This window comes from Bufo bufo, chromosome 7, assembly GCF_905171765.1.
Source record: "Bufo bufo chromosome 7, aBufBuf1.1, whole genome shotgun sequence".
Lineage (NCBI taxonomy): Eukaryota > Metazoa > Chordata > Amphibia > Anura > Bufonidae > Bufo > Bufo bufo.
The window spans coordinates 156524402-156548767 of record NC_053395.1 but is presented as its reverse complement, the minus strand read 5'-3'; the positions used below and the strand labels follow the sequence as shown (position 1 = coordinate 156548767).

The window sequence follows — 24366 nt, the reverse complement described above, 5'->3', positions numbered from 1 at the left end:
ATGCTAGCAGAATGCTTGGGTGTATAGGGAGAGGCATTACCAGTAGAAAGAGGGAGGTGCTCATGCCGCTCTACAGAGCACTAGTTAGACCTCATTTGGAGTATTGTGCGCAGTACTGGAGACCATATCTCCAGAAGGATATTGATACTTTGGAGAGAGTTCAGAGAAGAGCTACTAAACTAGTACATGAATTGCAGGATAAAACTTACCAGGAAAGATTAAAGGACCTTAAAGGGATTCTGTCACCAGGTTAGGGGCTATGGAGATACGGACATGCACGGCTAGATCGCCGCTAGCATGTCCGCAATATATGTGTCCTATGCCTGTGAAGGAGCCCAGCACCGCCTATGTCTCCTCCTTTCATCAACGATAGATAGCCGTAATCTCGCGATGCGCAGCTCGCTCATGCGCAGTTCTTTCCCTGAAGCTGATGCCAGCACAGGGAAGGAACACTATACCGGCACTGCGCATGCGCGAGCTCGCACATCGCGAGATTACGGCTATCTATCGTTGATGAAAGGAGGAGACATAGGCGGTGCTGGGCTCCTTCACAGGCGGGCGTGGCTGGGCACGGCTGGGCACAAGTAAGGTTAGTGCAGCCCCTTGGACACATTCAACACTCATTTACATATCTATAAAATCCTTTTTTAAAGAAATAAAACCACACAGCCCTATAGGACACATATATTGCGGACATGCTAGCCGCAATCTAGCCGTGCATGTCCGTATCTCTATAGCCCCAAACCTGGTGACAGAATTCCTTTAACATGTATAGCTTGGAAGAAAGACGAGACAGAGGGGATATGATAGAAACTTTTAAATACATAAAGGGAATCAACAAGGTAAGAGAAGAGAGAATATTTAAAAGGAGAAAAACTGCTACAAGAGAACATAGTTTTAAATTAGGGGCAAAGGTTTAAAAGTAATATCAGGAAGTATTACTTTACTGAGAGAGTAGTTGATGCATGGAATAGCCTTCCTGCAGAAGTGGTAGCTGCAAATACAGTGAATGAGTTTAAGCATGCATGGGATAGGCATAAGGCCATCCTTCATATAAGATAGGGCCAAGGGCTATTCATAGTATTTAGTATAATGGGCAGACTAGATGGGCCAAATGGTTCTTATCTGCCGACACATTCTATGTTTCTATGTTTCTATGACATGGCACCTAAAATCCATGTCTGTTTATTCAGGCCTGCAAAATCCATATATTGCACTTTGCCTCTAGAGCCCTGCTGTGCACCGATACAGCAGGCTACAAGCACATGTGGAGTGTTGCTGTATTCACGGGGAAATGGGTAACAAAATGTGGGGTGCATTGTGTCCTGTTACCCCTTGTGAAAGTGAGAAATTTCTGGAAAAAATTAGAATTTTTCATTTTCACAGCCAAGTGTTTCCTAAGGCCTCATGCACACGACCGTGCTGTTTTATGCGGACCGCAAACCGCGGATCCACAAAAAATGGAAGCCGCCAGTGTGCCTTTCGCAATTTGCAGAACGGAACGGGCGGCCCATTGTGGACATGCCTATTCTTGTCCGCAAAACGGACAAGAATTGGACATGCTATATTTTTTTTTTGCGGGGCTGCAAAAACTGAGGCTCGGATGCGGACCCGAAAAACGGTAGTGTGCATCAGGCTTAATTCTGTGAAACGCCTGATGGGTCAAAGTGCTCACTACACAACTTGAAATATTCCTTGAAGTGGTGTAGTTTTCCAAAAAGGGGTAACTTTTTGGGGGTTTCCACTGTAGGGGTACCTCAGGGTGTCTTCATATGCGACATAGCTCCCAAAAGCCAATCCTGCAAAATCTGTCCTCCAAAAGTCCTATGGCGCTCCTTCCCTTTTGAACTCTGCCATGTGTTCATGCAACATATTTTCCTTTTAACCCTTGCTATGTTACAGCAAAAATGGAAAGAAAATGGAAAATCTGGAAAAATAAATAAATCAAAATTTTGAAATTTCACCTCCATTTCCCTTTAATTCTTATGGAACGCCTCAAGGGTTGGTAAAGTTTGTAACATCAGTTTTGAATCATTTGAGAGGTGTAGTTTGTAAAATGAGGTCATTTATGGGTGGCTTTCATTACATAAGCCCCTCAAAATCACTTTATATCTGAATTGGTGCCTAAAAAACTGATTTTGGAAATTTTGTTACAATTTTGAAAAAATTGCATCTAAACTTCTAAGTCTTCTAACGTCCTAAATAAATAAAATTACATTTACAAAATGAAGCCAACATAAAGTAGACATATGGAAAATGTAAAGTAATAACTATTTTGTGAAGTATCACTATCTGCCATAAAAGCTGAGAAATTCATATTTAGAAAATAGTTAAAAAAATAATAATTGCTGTCATTTGTGGGTTTTTTAATAAGAAATGGTGATTTATATCGACTCAAATTTACCACTGTCATGAAGTACAATATGTCACGAGAAAACAATGTCAGATTGGCTTGGATAAGTAAAAGCGTTCCAAAGTTATTACCACATAAAGTGACACATGTCAGATTTGCAAAAATTGGCCTGGGATTTAAGGTGAAAAGTGGCTCGGTACTGAAGGGGTTAAAAGGGTTGTCTCGCTTCACCATGAGGCACTTACTAATGTATTGTGATTATCCATTGGCTTGCTTCCTTTGTTGGCTTGATTCATTTTTCCATCACATTATACGCTGCTCATTTCCAGGGGTTACGACCACCCTTCAATCCACCAGCGGTGGCCATGCTTGCACAATATAGGAAAAGGCGCCAGCCTCGCTGGTGGACGGGACCATGGGTCACTTTCTGTCTGGGTTTCAGCGGTGGCCGCAACCCCTGGAAACGAGCAGTGTATAATGTAATGGAAAAAACAAAGAAAGCAATATGGACAATCACAATACATTAGTAAGTGCCTTGTGTTAACTACATGATAAATGCCATTTGCTAAAGCGAGACAACCCCTTTAATACATTCAATACCATAGTCAGGCGTAGTTATAGGCTGAGTTATGATACCATGCAACTACTTACCTGAATTACTGACATCATTGCATCTTGGTGGTCAGAAAGCTCCTGTTTGTGAAAACCTCTTCATAGGTCTACACTATGGAATTGCTATTCACACAATCTCTTCACATGTAAGTATCTGAGAGCCCATACTACAATACAGTCACAGTTTTGTAAACCTACTTATTCTGCTTACAAAGATGGAGATAGCTACCTGTGATGATGTTCCGAAGGGGTTTCACCAGTGCTGTAAAAGCAGGAACTTCAGGATGTCTGTGTTCCCACATTGGCTGCCAAATAACTAGTCCACTAGCAAGGCGAAATGTCAAGTCTGATTCCTGGTGGACAATAATAAATGAATAAAAGATGTGTAAAAGTGAGATTTTGAGAATGTTTACTGCACCATGAAAATAGAGGCTTCTTTATGAACGTGCTTACTTTAATCCTGTGAACTAGAGGAGCAAATAAGAAAACAAAGAGCTCCACTGTGGCCATAGAATTCTGGAGGAACTTCCTTCGGTTGTTCTCATCTTCTTCATTTGCGTTGCTCTGCCTGGACTGTGCTGGAGAACCTTGATTTTCCTGGTGGATGAAAGCACCGCTACCTCCTCCCCAGCTGGAGCCTCTGTCACTACCAAACCTATCATTGTTGCAATCCTGAGGAGCTTCCAGAAGCATCCAGTGAAGAGTGTGAAGAAGCTTGGTTTCTGCAACACCAAGCTTATCCTGATGCCCTGTACAAACAAGGCAGCAAAACATATTTAGACAAGCACCTCCGTGGCATATTAGCTAGCATATACTTTATGGCTTTATATGCTACCTCAACCACGGAAACTACAGAACATCATGACCACCCACCTAGCTTGTTCCTGTTGGAGAGCAGCGTGGCTGTGCAATGTAAAACATGGGGTAGAGCAGCCTGGACTAATTCCCATCTGGAGATACTCTGTATGGCTTCAGACAGGGCAGGGGAGAGGCCGTGTAGTTTATTCTCAACCAGGACTCTTTCAAATGACTTATGTAAAACAGTAGAACAAAATTTTAATATATTAGAGAAAAGGACTCGAGTTTACCTTACAATGTATGCATTTCAAGACACCCTGCACAATTGTGATTATCTGTGAACCATTAAAATCAAAGCAAGTTTTGATCAAAAGAAACTCTCTTAACGAATGAATACAAATCAACAGTTTCCCAATGAGTATAGTAATGTTTACAGAACACAGTGTAATGGCCCTAATATACATAAGATCATTGATGGGCGATTCCACCAATTTCTGCTCGAACAGAGGATATCCTTATGTGCATGGGGAGCTACCGACTCTCCTCAGGCAGTCATCTCGCCTACCCCTGTCAATCAAAAAGGAGAGGGAGGGGCTGACAGAGGAAGCAGGAAGAGCAAGGGTGCAAAAAATGGCTTAGACCTGCCCTCAGTGAACATAACTGCTCATTTGCATATGGATTAAAGGATAACTGTCATATTTTTTTATTTTATTTGCTAGTTTATTAGAGCTAGGCATGTATACCTGAGTTAGTCTGTCAATGATAGCCAAAAGATCTGTAATTACCTTATAATAACAGCTTTCATTAATGTCCCTTGTCCCTTTCCACTGCTCCCTTAAAAGACCGTTGCTAGGGCTAATCTGTCTCCGGCTAGAAAGACAGAGGGGCGGTCCTTCACACTGCATGCCTGCATTAGGCTTTAGAGTAAGGAGGCGTGTCTCAGTAATCCAATCTGATTGGCTGGCAGGAAGCTGCTGGCTACAGCAAGTTTGTATGTGACCTGAGGGAATGCAGTTTTGGCCTCAGAGAACTGGCAGAGGAGCCATCATAATGTAGGATTCAAGGAAAAAAGTGGTAAGTGAAGAAAGTAAAGATTGCTTTATGCATAATGCTGCTGCAGCAGTAACATATGCTAAAATTGATTATTTTATGAAAATATGACAGTTATCCTTTAAAGTACATTTTTCTCCAGAGAGAGGCTAGAGATCACTAAATGAAACATATCTGTATTCACAGTCATAGGCTGTCAATCTGCTCAGCTCGTCCTGCTTTATATCATGCTGCCTTCCGCTCAGACATCTTGATCAGTTTGACAGGTTCCCTTTAGGTTGGCCACCAAATCCCCAGTGTCTCTATTAGGGAAAGGGGGAATTGCACAGGAAGATTTTAACCTGTCTGATTCTATTATTTAATTAAGAAAATCTGTCATTTGCTTAAAGGGCCTAACTACAGATTTTGCAATGGACCACAGGGGCTTAAAGAGGACCTACCACCGCAAAATGCAATACAATCTGCAGGCCGCATGTTATTGAGAGTGTGAATGGGGCTGATCTGTAAAAACACAAAACCCATAGATGAGTGCGGTTCTGTTTCTGGAAGAAAGCAACCCCTTTAAAGAATCTTTCTCCATGAAATTGAATGGAATCTGCAGTCAGCATGTTATAAAGCAGGAGGAGCTGAGCAGATTAATATAAATAGTTTTGTGGAGATTCAGTAAAACTTGCAACATCTTTTTCTGACTTCAGTTGTACACATGGTAGGCGTGATCAGTGATTGATAGCATTCTCTGTGTAAGTGTGTATACATAGATAGCTGTCGGTTATTGATAGCTGTACACGGGAAGGTGTTATCAGTGATTGATAGCATTCTCTGTGTAAGTTTGTATACAGAGATAGCTGGCAGTCACTGATAGTTGTACATGGGGAGGTGTAATAGCATTCTCTGTGTAAGTGTGTATGTAGGGATATGTATAGAAGAAAGAAAACCGCGCAGCTCAAGCTTAGGTAGAGTTCACATTCAGAGTAAAGAAAGAGTGTCTTTCAGATAAAGTTCCTCAGATATATTGCTTCGGTTCTCACATAAATCGATGCTCTAGTCTCCTAAGAATAAAAGAAGAGACGGCCCGACATAGTGAAGTCCCAGTAACTGAGTATAAATCTAGCAATTTATTGTACTTACAAGATCCATAAAATAACATTCATTTAAAATGTGTATGTTCTCTCATCACGTGCACATTTTAAATGAATATTATTTTATGGATCTTGTGAGTACAATAAATTGCTATATTTATACTAAGCTAGCGGGACTTCACTATGTCGGGCCGTCTCTTCTTTTATTCTTAGGAGACTAGAGCATCGATTTATGTGAGAACCGAAGCAATATATCTGAGGAACTTTATCTGAAAGACACTCTTTCTTTACTCTGAATGTGAACTCTACCTAAGCTTGAGCTGCGCGGTTTTCTTTCTTCTATATGTATTGGCTATTTGTGAAAGGTACCTACCTCACAATAAAAACTGCAAAGCAAAAGGAGAACACTGATTTGGGACTGCAACTCAGTTGCAGACAGGGCTGGGACAAGGCCATTTGGTGCCCAGGGCGAAGATGGCAAACTGCGCCCCCCCCCCCCCCCCCCCGTTTTTAAGAAAGAATCAATGTTGTTTCAAAACAAGAATATACTTAAAGCAATAGAACAAAGGACTGTGGGACTTTGAAAGTCACAGACACTGTGATGTGTAAAGAAGCAATAATTTATTACATAGAAAATGCCGTGATGGGCACGGTGGCTCCGTGTGATGGGCACAGTGGCTGCGTGTGATGGGCACAGTGGCTGCGTGTGATGGGCACAATGGCTGCGTTTGATGGGCACAGTGGCTGCGTGTGATGGGCACAGTGGCTGCGTTTGATGGGCACATTGGCGACAATTGATGGCACAGTGGCTGCATGTGATGGCACAGTGGCTGGGTTTGGTGGCATAGTGAGGCTGTGAGGCTGCAAGCATGGCTCAAAATAACACAAACACTTTTTTTTTATTTGCCATTTTTTATTAACAAAGTGCTGGTCACCTCAGTCAGCCTCCTCCACCAGCATACTGGTGGCAATTGATCAGGCAAACTGGCAGCACGCTGGCGGCAATTGATGGGCACAGTGGGGCAAACTGGCAACAATTGATGGGCACAGTGGCTGTGTTTGATGGGCACAGTGGCTGTGTTTGAGGGGCAGAGTGGCTGCGTTTAATGGGTACAGTGGCTGCGTTTAATGGGTACAGTGGCTGCGTTTGATGGGTACAGTGGCTGCGTTTGATGAGCAGAGTGGCTGCGTTTGATCGGCACAGTGGCTGCGTTTGATGGGCAAAGTGGCGAAAATTGACGAGTGGCACAGTGGCTGCGTGTGTTGGCACAGTGGCTGTGTGTGATGGCACAGTGGCTGCATGTGATGGCACAGGGGCTGCATGTGATGGCACAGGGGCTGCATGTGATGGCACAGTGGCGACAATTGATGGCACAGTGGCTGAGTGTGTTGGCACAGTGGCTGCATGTGATGGCACAGTGGCTGCGTTAGGTGGCACAGTGGCTGCATGATGGGCATAGTGGCGACAATTGATGGCACAGTGGCTACGGTTGGTGGGCACAGAGTGGCTGCATGTGATGGCACAGTGAAGCTGCAATTAATGTTTTTTTTTTTTTTACAGAAAAGGCAAGCTTAAAATAACACAAAATCATTTCTTTAAACTGCTTTTTTTTATTAAAAAAATTATGATCATCTCAGTCCAATCCCCCCCCCCCCCCGGGGGGGGGGGGGGGGGGATTGGACTGAGATGACCATAATTTTTTTAATAAAAAAATTAGTTTGTTATTTGTATTACATTATTTTCTTACTTTTTACAGTCTGTGTGTGAGTAGCAGCTAGTGAAGGCAGGCTCCTCGTGGCTTGTTCTTCACGCGCCGACACAGCTCCCTGTAGGCTGCGCGAGTCCTCCCTCTCTCACCTCACACCTCGCCTCCGGCGTGAGCCGCGTGACGTCACACGGCGCACGCCGGTGGTATCAACCAAATGAATCATCCTCCATGGGGGGGGAGGGGGGCGAGGAAACGCAGAGGAGGAAAGGGAGCCCGAGCCAGGAGCGCAGTCGGCACAAAATTCATAGGGGGAGAGAAGGAGCAGCGCTGACATGGCTGGTGTCGTGTGGACGGTGTAGGCGGGTGCAGGAGCGCACTCAGCACAGCAAGCACAGCAAGTGGCGCTTGGCTAATGTGGTACAGTGAAGCTGTACACTGCTGGCACTTCACCTGCGCCCCCCTCCTGTCCGCAAATGGTAGCGCCCAGGGCACCCGCTCCTTCGGCCCCTGCCTTGTACCGGCCCTGGTTGCAGATTACAGTTTTTCTTGTTTCACTGCTGTGTATTCATTTTGTTAATTGTTTTCTTTATTCTATTAGTGTATACAGAGGTAGCTGTCAGTCAGGGGCGTAACTACCATAGCGGCAGACCATGCGACTGCTATGGGGCCCAGGGCAAGAGGGGGCCCAGTTTTAGTTGGCATTATCTCCTCTACTACTGAAGGTGAAAACTTGGTCAGGACTCTAACCTCTAAAGGAACAACTTATAGCAAATGAAGCAGTGGATAAAAGGCCCAAGGGTCATTGAAAAGGGTTTAGGCAGAAACCCTTCTGTCCTGTGTGGGGGGCCTGGTTTGATCCTTGCTATGGGGTCCTTACTTCTCTATGTACGCCACTGCTGTCAGTCACTGATAGCTTTACACTGAGGAGGTGTTATATTCTCTGTGTATACAGATCAGGAAGCGATATGCGCTTCCTGTCCCGGTCTGGTGGTCATGTGACAACCGGGGCCGGGAGAGTGCAGGAGCTGTTGGGTCTTCTACAGACCTCGATCAGCCCTGCACTGAGGCTGTACAGCGTTGTATTCTCTGCGGGGTGTATTCTCCTGTAATTGGGGCTACTATGTCAGCCCCAGTTACAGGAGAAATCAATGTTAAAAAAAAAAGTGAAGGTAAATGTCCCCCAGAGGTCTTGTATGACCTTATGGGGGATGCAAAATGTAAAATAAAAATAAAAACAATAAAGTGTTTTAAAAAAAAAAAGGTTTCACATGTAAAAAAAAAAAAATTATTCCCCAATTGAGTAATTAAAAATAAAGTTAAAAATAGAAAAAAATAAAAATAAAATAGACATATTTGGTATTGCCACATCCGTAACGACCGTCTATATATATATATATATATATATATATATATATATATATATATATATTACATGATCCACCCCGTCCGATAAACACCATAAAAAAAATATCAAAACCGTGTCGAAAAAGCCATTTTTTGTCCCCTTACATCACAAAAAGTGCAACTCCAAGTTATCAAAAAGGCAAATGTCCCACAAAATGGTACCAATAAAACCGTCACCTCATCCCGAAAAAAAATTAGCCCCTACATAAGAAAATCGCTCCAAAAATTTAAAAAACTATAGCTCTTAGAACATGGAGACATTAAAACAGATATTTTTTTGTTTCAAAAATGCTATTATTGTGTTAAAGTGAAATAAATAAAAAAAGTATACATATTAGGTATCGCTGCATCCATAAAAACCAGCTCTATTAAAATATCACATGACCTAACCCCTCAGGTGAACACCGTAAAAAAAAAAAAACATAAAAACAGTGCAAAAAAAAAATACATTTTTTGTCACCTTACATCACAAAAATTGCAACACCAAGCGATGAAAAATGTGTATGCCCCCAAAATAGTATCAATCACTAACTAAGACAATCGGTCAAAAAATAAAAAAGCTATGGCTCTCAGACTATGGAGACACTAAATCATAATTTTTGTGGTTTCAAGAATGCTATTATTGTGTAGAACTAGACATATTTGATATTGTTGTGTCTGTAACTACTTGGTCTATAAAAATAGCACATGATCTACCCTGTCAGATGAATGTTGTAAAAAATTAAAAATAAAAACAGTGCCATTTTTTGGTTACCTTGCCTCACAAAAAATGTAGAATAGAGCAATTAAAAATTATATGTACCCCAAAATAGTATCAATAAAACTGGCACCTTATCCCCTAGTTTCCAAAATGGTGTCAATTTTTGGGAGTTTCTACTGTAAGGGTGCATCAGGGGGGCTTCAAATGGGACATGGCATCTAAAAACCAGTTCAGGTAAATCTGCCTTTCAAAAACCATATGGCGCTCCTTTTCTTCTGTGCCCTGCCGTGTGTCCTTACATCAGTTTACAACCACATGTTGGGTGTTTCTGTAAACTGCAGAATCAGGGTAATAAATATTGAGTTTTGTTTAGCGATTAACCCTCGATGTGTTAAATAAAAAAAATGGATTAAAATGGAAAATCTACCAAAAAAGTGAAATTTAGAAATGTCATCTCAATTTTCCTTTAATTCTAAAGGGTTAACAAAGTTTGAGTAACTTTAGGAGTGTAGTTTCTACAATGGGGTCATTTATGGGGGTTTCCACTATGTAAGCCCCAAAAAGTGATTTCAGACCTGAACTGGTCCTTAAAATGTGTGTTTTGGAAATTTCCTTAAAAATTTTAAGAATTGCTTCTACAATTCTAAGCTTTCTAATGTCCCCAAAAAATAAAATGACATTTCCAAAATGATGCCAACATAAAGTAGACATATGGGGAATGTTAAGTAATAAATATTTTATGAGGTATCACTTTCTGTTTTAAAAGCAGAGAAATAGAAATTTTGGATTATTTTGTAAATAAAGGTGAAATATATCGACTCAAATTTACCACTGTCAAGAAGTACAATGTGTCATGAGAAAACAATTTCTGAATGGCTTGGATAAGTAAAAGTGTTCCAAAGTTATTACCACATAACGTGACATAATGTCAGATTTGCAAAATGAGCCTGGTCAAGAAGGGGCCCAGATGTGAATTGGTTAAAGGAGTTCCTTTCTTCCAGAAACGGCGCCTCACTCATCCATGGGCTCTGTGTGCTATAACAGTTCAGCCGCATTCACTTGTAAAAGATTGAGCTGCAATACCATAGACAGCTCCTGGACAGGCATAGCACTGTTTCTGGAAGAAATAAACTATGCTTTTGTACACTCATACAAAACATCTGAACAACAGGGGTTGTCCAGGTTTAGAAAGACATGGCAGATTTATTCCAAAAACAGCTCCACACCTGCCCACGTGTAAGTTTCTGATATTGCAGCTCAGCTCTATTGAAATAAACGGGGCTGAGCTGTAATACCACACACAACCTGTTAAAGGTGTGGTGCTGTTTTTGGAAGAAGTCAGCCATATTTTTCTAGTTCTGGAGGAGAACCTCTTTAAAAATTGTTGTAAGGAAAAAAAAAAAATTATTGCACCTATATAATAACTGATTACAGATTTACACAGCAGTGGCAATTATTACTTTTGATATTAACCTTAAGCAACATATAGATCATCACTACTAAAGTAATCATACATTTATTATACGTACCACACAAGAGGCTTCATACTGTTTGCCAAGCTTTGGTCTTAAGAATGCGCTGAAAAGAAAACATGGCACAGATAAATACTCATTCTAGATCCAAATCCATATGGGGATTTATACCCCTGCTAGGAGCCTGGACAGATGACACAAACGGTTAACTAACATACATTACAACAGCCCTTTTAAATATCTCCAACCAAGCTGACCACCACAAGAAATAATGCTCAAAAATGGCAAATGTATGCTGCTGTATGGACGACAGATAAAAGGAAATTCTGCCTTTTCTGGATGTCTGGAGAGCAACACAAACATATGGGGATGTAGAGATGAATAAAAGTGTTTGGTACACCTGACTAGGCTGCCCTACAAGTATTTTCCAAAGGAACATGTGCTTATTCTACCCAAGAAGTAGTTGTTACCTTTATCAAATATGCTTGGACAGAATTGTCCATCTCTATGAGGATCATAGCTTTGGTCCATCTAGCTATGGAGGGTTTTGTGAACTTCATGGCCCTACTACCACCCTGTGTGATTACAAATTGTGATCTGTCTAGTGAAATTTCGATTTGTTCAGTCTAGTTATATTCTGAGGCAATATCCTTAAATGCCTCTGAGAATGATTTGGCACAGGAGGCAGCTAGACCCATCTCTTGGTTGATGTTGGTACACTATGGGAATTCAGGTCTGAAGGATGTTCCCTCTGGATTTAGAAACAAGTATGATAATTTAGCTACTAATGCCTGTAGTTTTTGTTCACCTGCTTAGCAAATGTAATGGTCACAAGGAAAGCCACCTTTCATGGTAAAAAAAATGGTTTGCCTCATCTGGAGGTTAAAAAGGCTCTGCAGAACCATTAGTAGGTCTTATTAAGGAATTGGTTCCTCCTGATTGGACAAATGTTTTTGATGGCAGTAAAGAAATGTCTTACTATGGTTCTGTAGCCAGGGATTGTCCTCGCAATGCTGAGAGAGCCGATACATTGCATTCAAATACAGGTTGCATTAATTGGAAAGAGTGTTGGGCGCGAATATTCGAATCCCGAATATTAATCGTGAATATCGGCACTTGGAGAATTTGCGAATATTTAGAATATAGTGATATATATTCGTAATTTCGAATATTCCATTATTTTTTTTCCATCAGTAACTTCCCTTCTTGCTTGTGGGCCAATGAGAAGGCTGCAATATCTTTGTCTGAGCTTAGCAACATCCCTAGCAACCAATAGGAAAGTTGCCTACCCCTTACTATATAAGAACCTACCCAGCAGCCCTTGTATGCCGTATTTTGCAGATCTGAGAGAGACAGCAGTGTTATTGCTGTGCTCTCTGCTTTCCTGTCATTACATTAGATGGTTAGGGTACTTTCACACTTGCGTTTTTCTTTTCCGGCGTAGAGTTCCATCCTAGGGGCTCAGTACCGGAAAAGAACTGATCAGTTTTATCCCCATGCATTCTGAATGGAGATAAATCCGTTCAGGATGCATCAGGATGTCTTCAGTTCAGTCACTGAATGGCGTTTTGAACGGAGGAAATACCACAACATTCTGCAGTATTCTCTCTGTCCAAAATTCCGGATTAGTTGCCGGAATGCCGGATCCGGTATTAATGTATTAAAAATACCAGAATGCCGGATCCGTCCTTCCGGTCTGCGCATGCGCAGACCGGTAAAAATGTGAAAAAAATATATAGAAACGGATCCGTTTGTTCGTACGACAAATGGAGAGACAGATCTGTTCTTGCAATGCATTTGTGAGACGGATCCGGATCCGTCTACAAATGCTGTCCGTTTGCATGCAGATTTCCTGATCCAGCAGGCAGTTCCGCAAGTGTGAAAGTACGCTTAGTTAGTTAGTTAGTTAGCTTATATATATAATACAGATAGTTAGTGGGAGATAGTCAGTGTAGGTTAGATAGTGATATCGTGTAGCTGATAGGTTCTGCTGTCCATACATACATGCTAGAGACATAGTGCTGTGATGTCACAAGTTCACAACAATACTTAGTGCACCAATCACTAATAAGTAGACCTGTTAAAATGTGGAGTTGCACGTATTGTGCCAAAATATTTGCATCATTAGTGCCGATTTCGCAATAGCATATAAACCTATTGTAATGTTCTGCCGTGCCAACCATTTTCTCCAGTATCAGGAAACTTCTAGCAGCTTGAAAAATGTAGTTATAGTGACCCACGCCTGTATTTCGCTCGCATTAAGGGAATATTACATTGCCGATTTTTCGCGATCAAGAAAATAATCTCGAATTCGCGAATATATGACGAATATTCTACCAAATATGTGTGAAATATCGCAAATTCAAATATTGCACCTGTCGCTCATCACTTATTGGAAGATGTTCCACAGACCCCTGTGAGGAACGGATTGCACAGATTTTTGCCCAGGTAGCAGCGGAAGCTTGAGAACAGAGGGAATACGAGCTGCAACGAATTATTGCCCAGCTACCTCCAGAGCCACCCCCAGTCACCCTTACTCCGGCCATCACAGAAAAGCGGAAGGTACCGTTTGCTGCATTTAAACAGTTCCGGGAGGCAGATGGGGAGATCGACAGCTATTTGGCGGACTTTGAAAGCAGTGTGTACTTCACCAGGTACCCCCAGAGGAATGGGTTACCATTCTATCCAGCCAGCTATCCGGGAGAGCAGCGGAAGCCTTCCGGGCCATCCCAGAGGTCTAGGTAAAACAATACCACCTTGTCAAAGACACCTTACTTAAACGGTATGCCCTAACTCCGGAGCCATACCGGCGGAAATTCTGAGATGCCAAAAAACGGGGATGTGACACCCACATGGAATGGGCTAACAGGTTTCACTGCGCCACTACCCATTGGATTAATGGATGCCAGGCCGTATCTGCCTAGCATTTCTTGGAGCATTTCTTAAAAATTTACAGCAGGACTTAAGCAACTGAGTAAGAGACCGACGTCCCCACACCCTCACAGAAGCGGCACGCCTGGCCGATGAGTATGCGGATTCCAGGCGACTGGACCCAGCGTTATCCTTACCTAATCTTCCTAATCTTCGAGCCGATGCCCGGATCCCCATTGTATCCAGACCCGCTCAACGACTGGATTTTAGGGCCCCTGTTCCGCCCAGCCCCTCTCCTTTTGCTGGTCCTTCCAGGAATAGTTCAGAGTATTCCAAGGTGAAATGTCACAGATGCCACAAACCAGGACACCTAGTGGCCAATTGCCCTTTTGGCCCTCCCCGACCTTCCTGGAACAACTCATCCCCTGTGTCAACCCTTGCTGCATCAAGTGCCTCGACACAGACACACACCCTGAGGAATATCTGGGGGTATTGTATGAGGTCAATCCCATTCATGCTGATTACGGGGATAATAGACAGCAGCACCGACAAGAGGTCAAACTTCATGGACAGATCGCCCAATGATTACCTGACACTGGGGCTACCATTACACTGGTCCAGAGGCACTTAGTTCCAGCCCATAAGCGTATGGGCCAACCCGTAGTTGTTCGAGTGGCTGGGGGAGCCGTATTTCGCCTGCCTACCGCCCGTGTTCACCTAGACTGGGGAGCCAGATCCAGTGTAGTACAAGTTGGCATAATGGATACCTTACCTGCAGAAGTCCTTCTGGGCAATGATGTGGGCCCCCTCACTTCTGCCTACATTCCCACCTCTACAGCAGCTGCACACCCCGTGACGACCAGGGCCCAAGCTAGAACGGAACGGACCAGTTCACTAGCTCCAGAGACCCAGATGCTTCAATGTTCGGACTGGGGGCAGTTCTGGGCCAGGTGGGAGAAGATGGAGGAGAGCACCCTGTCGCCTACCTTAGTAGAAATTTTCTTCCATGAGAGGTCAGCTACGCGGCGGTGGAGAAGGAGTGCTTAATCCTGGTGTGGGCCTTAAAGAAATTGACTCCATATTTATATGGACAGGAGTTCACACTTGTTACAGACCATAATCCGCTTATGTGGCTAAACCATGTTGCAGTGGACAATGGCTGGCTACTGAGATGGAGTCTGGCACTCCCACCCTACAACTTTACCATCCAGTACTGGCCTGGAAAACAGAATGGCAACGCAGATGGATTATCCTGGCAGACTGATCTCGACCCCGCATAACAGAGACTGGACAGCCCCAAGTTGCACTGAAAAAGGGTCAAACCGGATCTGCCAGCGTGTTCCACTGAGAGGGAGCCATGTAACAGAAGCCCTCTGGTTGTCTGTTGGAATATTGTGGACTTTTGGGTACGTTTTAATGCGTATAAAAAAATAAGTGGTTTTACTGTCTGGAGATGATTAGGTTACCTACAGTGTCTAACCTGATTATCTCCCCGTCAGGGGGGAGACATTGTACAGTCGTGGCCAAAAGTTTTGAGAATGACACAAATATTAGTTTTCACAAAGTTTGCTGCTAAACTGCTTTTAGATCTTTGTTTCAGTTGTTTCTGTGATGTAGTGAAATATAATTACACGCACTTCATACTTTTCAAAGGCTTTTATCGACAATTACATGACATTTATGCAAAGAGTCAGTATTTGCAGTGTTGGCTCTTCTTTTTCAGGACCTCTGCAATTCGACTGGGCATGCTCTCAATGAACTTCTGGGCCAATTTCTGACTGATAGCAACCCATTCTTTCATAATCACTTCTTGGAGTTTGTCAGAATTAGTGGGTTTTTGTTTGTCCACCCGCCTCTTGAGGATTGACCACAAGTTCTCAATGGGATTAAGATCTGGGGAGTTTCCAGGCCATGGACCCAAAATGTCAACGTTTTGGTCCCCCGAGCCACTTAGTTATCACTTTTGCCTTATGGCATGGTGCTCCATCGTGCTGGAAAATGCATTGTTCTTCACCAAACTGTTGTTGGATTGTTGGAAGAAGTTGCTGTTGGAGGGTGTTTTGGTACCATTCTTTATTCATGGCTGTGTTTTTGGGCAAAATTGTTAGTGAGCCCACTCCCTTGGATGAGAAGCAACCCCACACATGAATGGTCTCAGGATGCTTTACTGTTGGCATGACACAGGACTGATGGTAGCGCTTACCTTTTCTTCTCCGGACAAGCCTTTTTCCAGATGCCCCAAACAATCGGAAAGAGGCTTCATCGGAGAATATGACTTTTCCCCAGTCCTCAGCAGTCCATTCACCATACTTTCTGCAGAAGATCAATCTGTCCCTGATGTTTTTTTTGGAGAGAAGTGGCTTCTTTGCTGCCCTTCTTGACACCAGGCCATCTTCCAAAAGTCTTCGCCTCACTGTGCGTGCAGATGCGCTCACACCTGCCTGCTGCCATTCCTGAGAAAGCTCTGCACTGGTGGCACTCCAATCCCGCAGCTGAATCCTCTTTAGGAGACGATCCTGGCGCTTGCTGGACTTTCTTGGACGCCCTGAAGCCTTCTTAACAAGAATTGAACCTCTTTCCTTGAAGTTCTTGATGATCCTATAAATTTTTGATTGAGGTGCAATCTTAGTAGCCACAATATCCTTGCCTGTGAAGCCATTTTTATGCAACGCAATGATGGCTGCACGCATTTCTTTGCAGGTCACCAAGGTTAACAATGGAAGAACAATGATTTCAAGCATCACCCTCCTTTTAACATGTCAAGTCTGCCATTTTAACCCAATCAGCCTGACATAATGATCTCCAGCCTTGTGCTCATCAACATTCTCACCTAAATTAACAAGACGATTACTGAAATTATTTCAGGAGGTCCTTTAATGACAGCAATGAAATGCAGTGGAAAGTTTTTTTGGGGATTAAGTTAATTTTCATGGCAAAGAAGGACTATGCAATTCATCTGATCACTCTTCATAACATTCTGGAGTATATGCAAATTGCTATTATAAAAACTTAAGCAGCAACTTTTCCAATATTTATGTAATTATCAAAACTTTTGGCCACGACTGTACATCTTGTATGGGAGTCTTTATGCACAATGTGGTTTTACTGTGTGGAGATAATTTGGTTACCTACAGTGTCTAACCTGATTATCTCCCAGGTAGAGGGGAGACATTGTGTGGGACTGTCCCAGATTGTGTAATTGTTTCCATTGGTTTGTGTGTTTGTCAGGCAGTTCTCCATCAGGTCCCCAGGGGAGGTCCCCTTCCATGGAGACTGGTATATGAGGCCAAGGGTGGTACCAATAAATGTTGTTCTTCTTACCCTCAACTCGCAGCCTCGTCTTGTGTTGTAGGGAACAGCTAGATCACTGCTAGCTCGTGTAACAGCTGCACGGCTAGTGGAAATCGCAACTCGGCTTGGAAGTCTATGGAGCAGATCTACAGCGCCACGCTGACCAGGGGAGAATGAAGTCGCCAACGGTTGATACCGTTACATTTGGTGGCAGCGGTGGGATGGTCCTTCCACCCCAGGAGGCGTGCAGATCGAATGGAAAGCCGATATGAGCAGCTAAAAAGGACAACCCTCAAGGATCTACTGGAAAGCCGTGGAGGGAGTGCCAACAACCAACCTATGAGGGAGCTGATTGCAGAGTTACATCAGCTGGATCGGAATTCTGCCATGGCTGAAATCCCTACCCCATCTGGAGACTAAATGGCTCACATAGTGAGGGAGCGGTTGGCGATCTATGGGCCAAACCCCTCTGAGGAACGACTTGCACAGATTTTGTCCCAGGTAGCAGCGGAAGCTCGAGAACAGAGGGAATACGAGCTGCAACAAATTATTGCCCAGCTACCTCCAGAGCCACCCCCAGTCACCCTTACTCCGGCCATCACAGAAAAGAGGAAGGTACCGTTTGCTGCATTTAAACAGTTCCGGAAGGCAGAGGGGGAGATCGACAGCTATTTGGCGGACTTTGAAAGGCAGTGTGTACTTCACCAGGTACCCCCAGAGGAAAGGGTTACCATTCTATCCGGCCAGCTATCCAGGAGAGCAGCGGAAGCCATCCCAGAGGATGAGGTAAAACAATACCACCTTGTCAAAGACACCTTAAATGGTATGCCCTAACTCCTGAGAGAACCCTTGTCATCTCTTAGAAGGTCCCAGAGCCTTGTTCCTCCCTGCCAATTGATGTAGGCCACCATTATGTCATTGTCTGGTTGGAGTCTCACAGGTCTAGTCAACAGCATCTGGTGAAAATAGCGGAGAGCCTGTGATCCTACAAGTCATTCCCTGATGGCGGAAGACAGGATACCCTCTTCTGGAGTCCAGCGACCCTGGGCTGATCTCCCAAGCATATATGTGCCCCATTCTGAACTGGATACACACGTAGAAGCCTGACATGCCATCCCAACAATGGTATTGCATCCAAAGTACCGACATAAGGCCAAGCATCCTCAGATACTTAAGGATTAAAGTAGGTCTGTTTTCCAGTAGACCCTGGACATGTGAAGTCAGAGATCTCACTGTACCCAGCATCAGGTTTACAGTATATAAGTATATTCTCCAAGTCCATGATACAAACATGTTAGATAGAGCACTAACGTCATTACGATGATGGGAGGAGCGAGAATCTCTAAAAACACCTACCACAGGTAAGAGGATAAGAAAACATAAAGAGGAGGACCTATTTATTTGGGCTGTATTAATTTAATTAACAATTTGAGTCATCTGTCTGGGCAGCAAGGAGACAAACTCTTATATGTTTGTGCTGCCATTCAAAATGTCTAAGAAATATTATCTGTTCCAAGTGCATTTTAACCTAAATGCAAAAAATTCATTGGAAAAAAAAACTACCATAGTTGTTGTCCTCAGATATTCTATTCTTTTTCTGACTATTACAGTCTAACAATTGCTGGATTTTGTAAAGGTGACAACCACCACTAGCACACCATTAATATTGTCACCAAACACTGCACAGACCCAGAATAGTGTATAGCATTGTCTTGTATCCAGTATTACTGTTCCTTCTGTTTCCACTCTCCCACTGCTCTGCTTGTATATCAATGTGTCAGTGTCCACTGCAATTTTGTATTCTAAGCATAAAGTTCATAAAAAAACAGAATCTTATATCTCACCCAGATGATAGTGTTATGTTTGCCATAGGCATGCACCATCAGCCCCGTCTGCCCTCCACAATGTGATTGATGGAAGATCCCAGCATGTATGTCAGAATCTATCCATAAAATTCTATCTGGGGTAAATTTTAGGATCATTGGTGTATAAAGGACATTACTGAATTTCCTATCAGCACTTGTTGGTCCATTCCACCAAAAATACTATGGCTCCTACAGCTTCATGTCTGTCTTGTGTACTCTTATGTTATTGTTATATTGCTCCTGGAAAAGGAGGATTTGCCTGTAACCCCCAAAACTTGTTGAGATAATTAATAAAGTTCATTGGTGAAGATGCTGTCTCCTGAAGCTGACATCGATCTCTAACATTCTACAAGCGATCTCGGCGGGGAGGTGAGACCTGTTGGTGTCTTGAGTTTATCCTTCAGGCCCCTTCCCCAGTAAAGTGAGTTGACAACTAATATATCAACATAACTATATTTTTAATATTTCTTTACATTTTTTGTATAAAGGATCATTTTAAGTCTAGTCCAATATCCATGTTCTCTTTTGATGGGAGCAGCGTATTCTGGTCACCTACCCACATACTCATAAGTAGATAAATATAGGACATATTTATGTCTTATTCACCTATATATTATATATCACCCTCATTTATCCAACGGTATTCGCCCTCATTAATTTTTCTATCCTGGTGTCCTTATTCACCCTTTTTCTTTTCCTTCCCTGGGGACCTACTGTATACAGAGGGATTCATTCCCCTAAAGGTTTATTCACTTGCTATTTGAGTCCTACAGCTTCCCACAGCCATACAGCTAATATGTCTAATCTCTGGTTCTTCTTATCTGTCCTCTGATCAAGATGTTCAGACCCCAACAATATTTATGGTAATTACACTGCTTAGGAAAGGGACAGAACGGGCAGTAAATCCACCTAATGATATGTTACACATCTCCTCATCTACATCTATGAATGATGGCTTCTCAGGTTACATAAGACATTATGTATTACCACTGGCTCTCAACTCAATGAGGATTGCGATGGCTGAACATGTAGCTGGGTGAGGAAACGTAAGGAGGAGATACAAGAGATATGGCTGAAACAGCCATGGAAATCATCTGCAAAACAGTGTGAGGGAGGTGAGCACCATGGAGGCTGGGAGCAAGAGGGTGATAGTGGATTTACAATTCATGATTGAGGCAGCAGTGGAGGGGGAATTCATTCAATAATAATAAAAAAAATATAATAATAATAATTAAATATAAATAAATAAATATATAAATATATATATATATATACTCATATTACATGTAAATATATAAAATACAACATGCATACATAGTGTATATATGTATATAGTAAAAAACATATATGTATATATATATATATATATATAACAAAGTACACAACATACATAGTGTGTATATATATATATATATATATTGCAAAGTATACAACACACATACACGCAGTAACATACATAATATACAGATTCATAATAGTATACATGCTATAAAGATACACAGCCTGTATATACAGATGCATTATACAGTACGCATATGCAGATGTACATATGTTTGGCTACATATATGTGTCTATACTTGTATAGTAACACAAAGTATACAACATACCTACTTAGCATACATAATATTCAGATATACAGATACATGGTATACATACTATGCAGATACATAATATAATATATATATTTAGGATTGCCATTAGTATAGAGTCTATGAGAAAACATGAAGAAGATGAGTGGAGATGAGACACCTTACAGAGTCTGTATCTATATGCAGAATATATATATATATATAATATATTTACCTAGTTTGTCTCCACAGGAATATCTGTATGGGAAGTGGGATCCCCCGATGCCTCTCCTGCTCCTGCCCCTCTGAACTCTTCCTCTTCACCATCTTGGAAGCTGCAGGATGCCCCCGGTGCCTCTTCTCCTCCACAGCCTCCTGTCTCCTGCTCGGGAAGATGTCTGCTCCTGTGATTTTCTGCTTTCAGCACCTCCCCTCATGGACAGTGCCCTGTCCCCAGTGGCAGAGAGCAGAACTGCAGCTCTGCTTACCTCATGTTATTATCCTGTACTGTCAGAGGAAGACATGAGATACTTGGTGACAGCAAGAAGGGATGGAAGCCTGTGGTCTCATATAACTGTGGAATGTCATATTTTTATTTTATATATATATATATATATATATATATATATATATATATATATATGTGTGTATATATATTTATATGTACTAGCAGAAGGACCCTGCTTCGCACGGTTATATTACATCTATTTCACTTAATGTTTCTGTGTGTCGTTTAAAACATATCGACAGTATCCCCCATAACAGTGACCTCTACAGTACCCCACCCCCTTAACACTGACCCCCCCTACAGTCCCCACCTCCCTAAAATGGGACCTGCACAGCAGCCCATCCCCTTAATTTTGACCTTCATAGCAGACCGCCCCTTTAACAGTGAGTTTTATAGCACCCCACTCCCTTGACATTGACATCCTCAGGGGCCCGTCCCCTTAACAGTGACCTATACATCACTCCACCCATTAACACTGACCTCCATAGGGGACATCCCCTTATCTGTGACCTCCACTGTTCCCTGCCCCATAACAGTGACCTCCACAGCACCAGTCCCTTTAACAGTGACTGCCACAGTACCCTGTTGTCACAAGGGTGTCGAGGACCACGCCTGACTCCGTTATACCCGGGGTCAGGAAGTCGCAGCGGTTGGCTGCACGCTCTATTTAAGATAGGGCTGTTTTCCTTATGGTAGCTTTCTGGGTTTGCTTAGCAAACCCTTTTGGCTCACTCAGGGATCCGTAGCTCCTTCTCCTCAGCTGTTCCTTGTCCAACACTCCCAGACCTCCTTATATTTCTCTCTCACACTTCTCTGGTTGCCAGAGATAGAGCTTCCTGCCTGGACATCTATTCTGACCCTCTGGAGCTGTGTTGCTGCGTTCGCTGGTAGTTGGTCCAGTACGCTACCCTCCAGATCCCTGTTGGACCTTTTTGGTTTATTGTGGTCGCCCACCTGGGTGTATGTGTTTGTATGTTTTGTCTGTCCTCTCCCTGGTGTTTCCCTCTTAGTGATAGTGGTGTGGACTAGCGATCCCACCGGCCTGTTCACTATCCAGGGCTCATATTAGGGAAAGCCAGGGTTTAGGCACGCGATCGCCGCACGGGTGAGGAACCCGTCTAGGGACGTCAGGGCAGTCAGGTGCCAGCCGCAAGGTGAGTTAGGGGTCACCACCTTTTCCTCTCCCTTGGGCAGGGCTTTCCCTGTTTTCCTCCCTGTGCGTGTCGTCGGTCATTACATTATCTCTGGCCATTATTTTGTGTAGGTAAAAAAAAAAAAAAAAAAATTTTTTTTTTTACCTACTTAGAATCCAGTATGGATCAAATTGCTGCTCTGTCCAAACAATTTCATGGCCTGTCTTTGGAGGTGGTAGGATTGAAGGCGTCGGTCCTCCAGCAACAGCAGCAATTACAACTGACTGCAAGCCCAGCGGTTGCTACTGGTAACCAGGTTGTTGCGGAACCCAAGGTCCCTCTCCCTGACAGATTTTCTGGGGGAAGGGACAAGTTTTTGACATTCCGTGAGGCCTGTAAGTTATATTTTAAACTGCGCCCTTACTCCTCTGGTAATGAAGATCAGCGGGTGGGGGTTGTTATTTCCCTGCTGCAGGGGGATCCGCAGTCCTGGGCGTTCTCTTTACCTACTGATTCCCAGGCTCTTCGGTCAGTGGATGAGTTTTTTGGGGCCTTGGGTCTCATATATGATGACCCTGACCGAGTCGCCCTGGCTGAATCAAGATTACGGAGACTCTTACAAGGAGAGCGGCCGGTAGAGTAGTATTGCTCTGAATTCCGTAGGTGGGCTACGGATACCCAATGGAACGACCCGGCTCTCAGGAGTCAGTTCTGCTCTGGGTTATCCGAAAGGGTTAAGGATGCGCTTGCATTATATGAGACCCCCTTTTCCCTTGATGCGGTTATGTCCCTTTCTATCCGAATAGATAGACGCCTTAGGGTCAGGTTGAAAAAACCGGAGCAATTGGTAACCCCTCCCAAGCAGCAGTTAGTCTGTACGGACTTAGACGAGCCTATGCAGCTAGGAGGAACTACTCGTCAGGTCCGTCCTCCTGAGGCTCGCCGTAGGCGTGGGGTTTTTTTTTTTTGTGGGGAGAGGGGTCATTTCATTAATGTCTGTCCTTCTTTCCTCAGAAACAAAAGACCGTCGGAAAAACTACTAACCCCAGGCTGTGTGGAGGATGTCAGCCGGGGGGTATACGTTTCCTCCATACGTACATCGCAATTTGTGTTGCCAGCGGTTATTATTTTTGGTGATAAGATGGAGACTATTTCTTTCTTTCTAGACAGTGGAGCAGGGGTAAATTTGATAGATGCCCATTTTGCCCGCACTTTGGGTTTGTCTCTCTGTACTTTACAGAGACCCATTCCCATATTCGCTATTGATTCTGCTCCCCTGTCTCAGAGAAACCTCACGCACATGGTTCATAATTTACACCTTCGGGTAGGGGACCACCATAACGAGATGCTTTCAGGTTATGTTCTGGAGGGGCTTCCCACTCCGGTAGTGCTGGGTCTTCCCTGGTTGGTAGCGCACAATCCAGTGGTGGATTGGCAGGCCAGGGAGATATTGGAGTGGAGTGAGCAGTGCAGAGAAAATTGCTTAAATAGCAATTGCTTAGTCGCCTCCATAACTACCCTACCTACATTTATTTCGGACTTTGAGGATGTTTTTTCTGAAAAGGGTTGTCAGAAGTTACCACCTCATCGTCCTTATGATTGCCCGGTTAACCTTATTCCCGGGGCAAAATTACCCAAGACCAGGTTATATAATCTTTCGGGTCCAGAGAGACAAGCCATGAAAGATTATATCTCCGAGAGCTTGGCTAAGGGACACATCAGACCCTCTTCTTCACCCGTGGCTGCAGGGTTTTTCTTTGTTAAAAAGAAAGATGGGGGCCTGCGTCCTTGCTTAGATTTTCGCGAATATAGCAGAATATAGAATATTTGACACAGTCAAATATAGCAGAATATAGAATATTTGACACAGTCCTGACACAATATTTGACACAGTCCTGACCTCAGTATCTGAGGAAAGGGATTTAGGAGTAATTATTTCAGAAGACTTAAAGG

General features: G+C 43.2%; 1 protein-coding gene across 1 annotated transcript in view; it reads right to left on the bottom strand.

Moving 5' to 3' along the window:
- UNC80 (unc-80 homolog, NALCN channel complex subunit) overlaps positions 1–21099 on the bottom strand; it is a 198232-nt gene extending 177133 nt beyond the window's left edge. The window contains exons 1-5 of the mRNA XM_040441035.1: positions 21008–21099; positions 11235–11283; positions 3839–3995; positions 3419–3714; positions 3195–3318 (exon numbers count right to left, since the gene is read on the bottom strand). Of these exons, the coding sequence (XP_040296969.1) occupies positions 3195–3318; positions 3419–3714; positions 3839–3995; positions 11235–11283; positions 21008–21099 (718 nt within the window). The remainder of the gene's footprint in view (positions 1–3194; positions 3319–3418; positions 3715–3838; positions 3996–11234; positions 11284–21007) is intronic.
- Positions 21100–24366: the final 3267 nt, after the last annotated feature.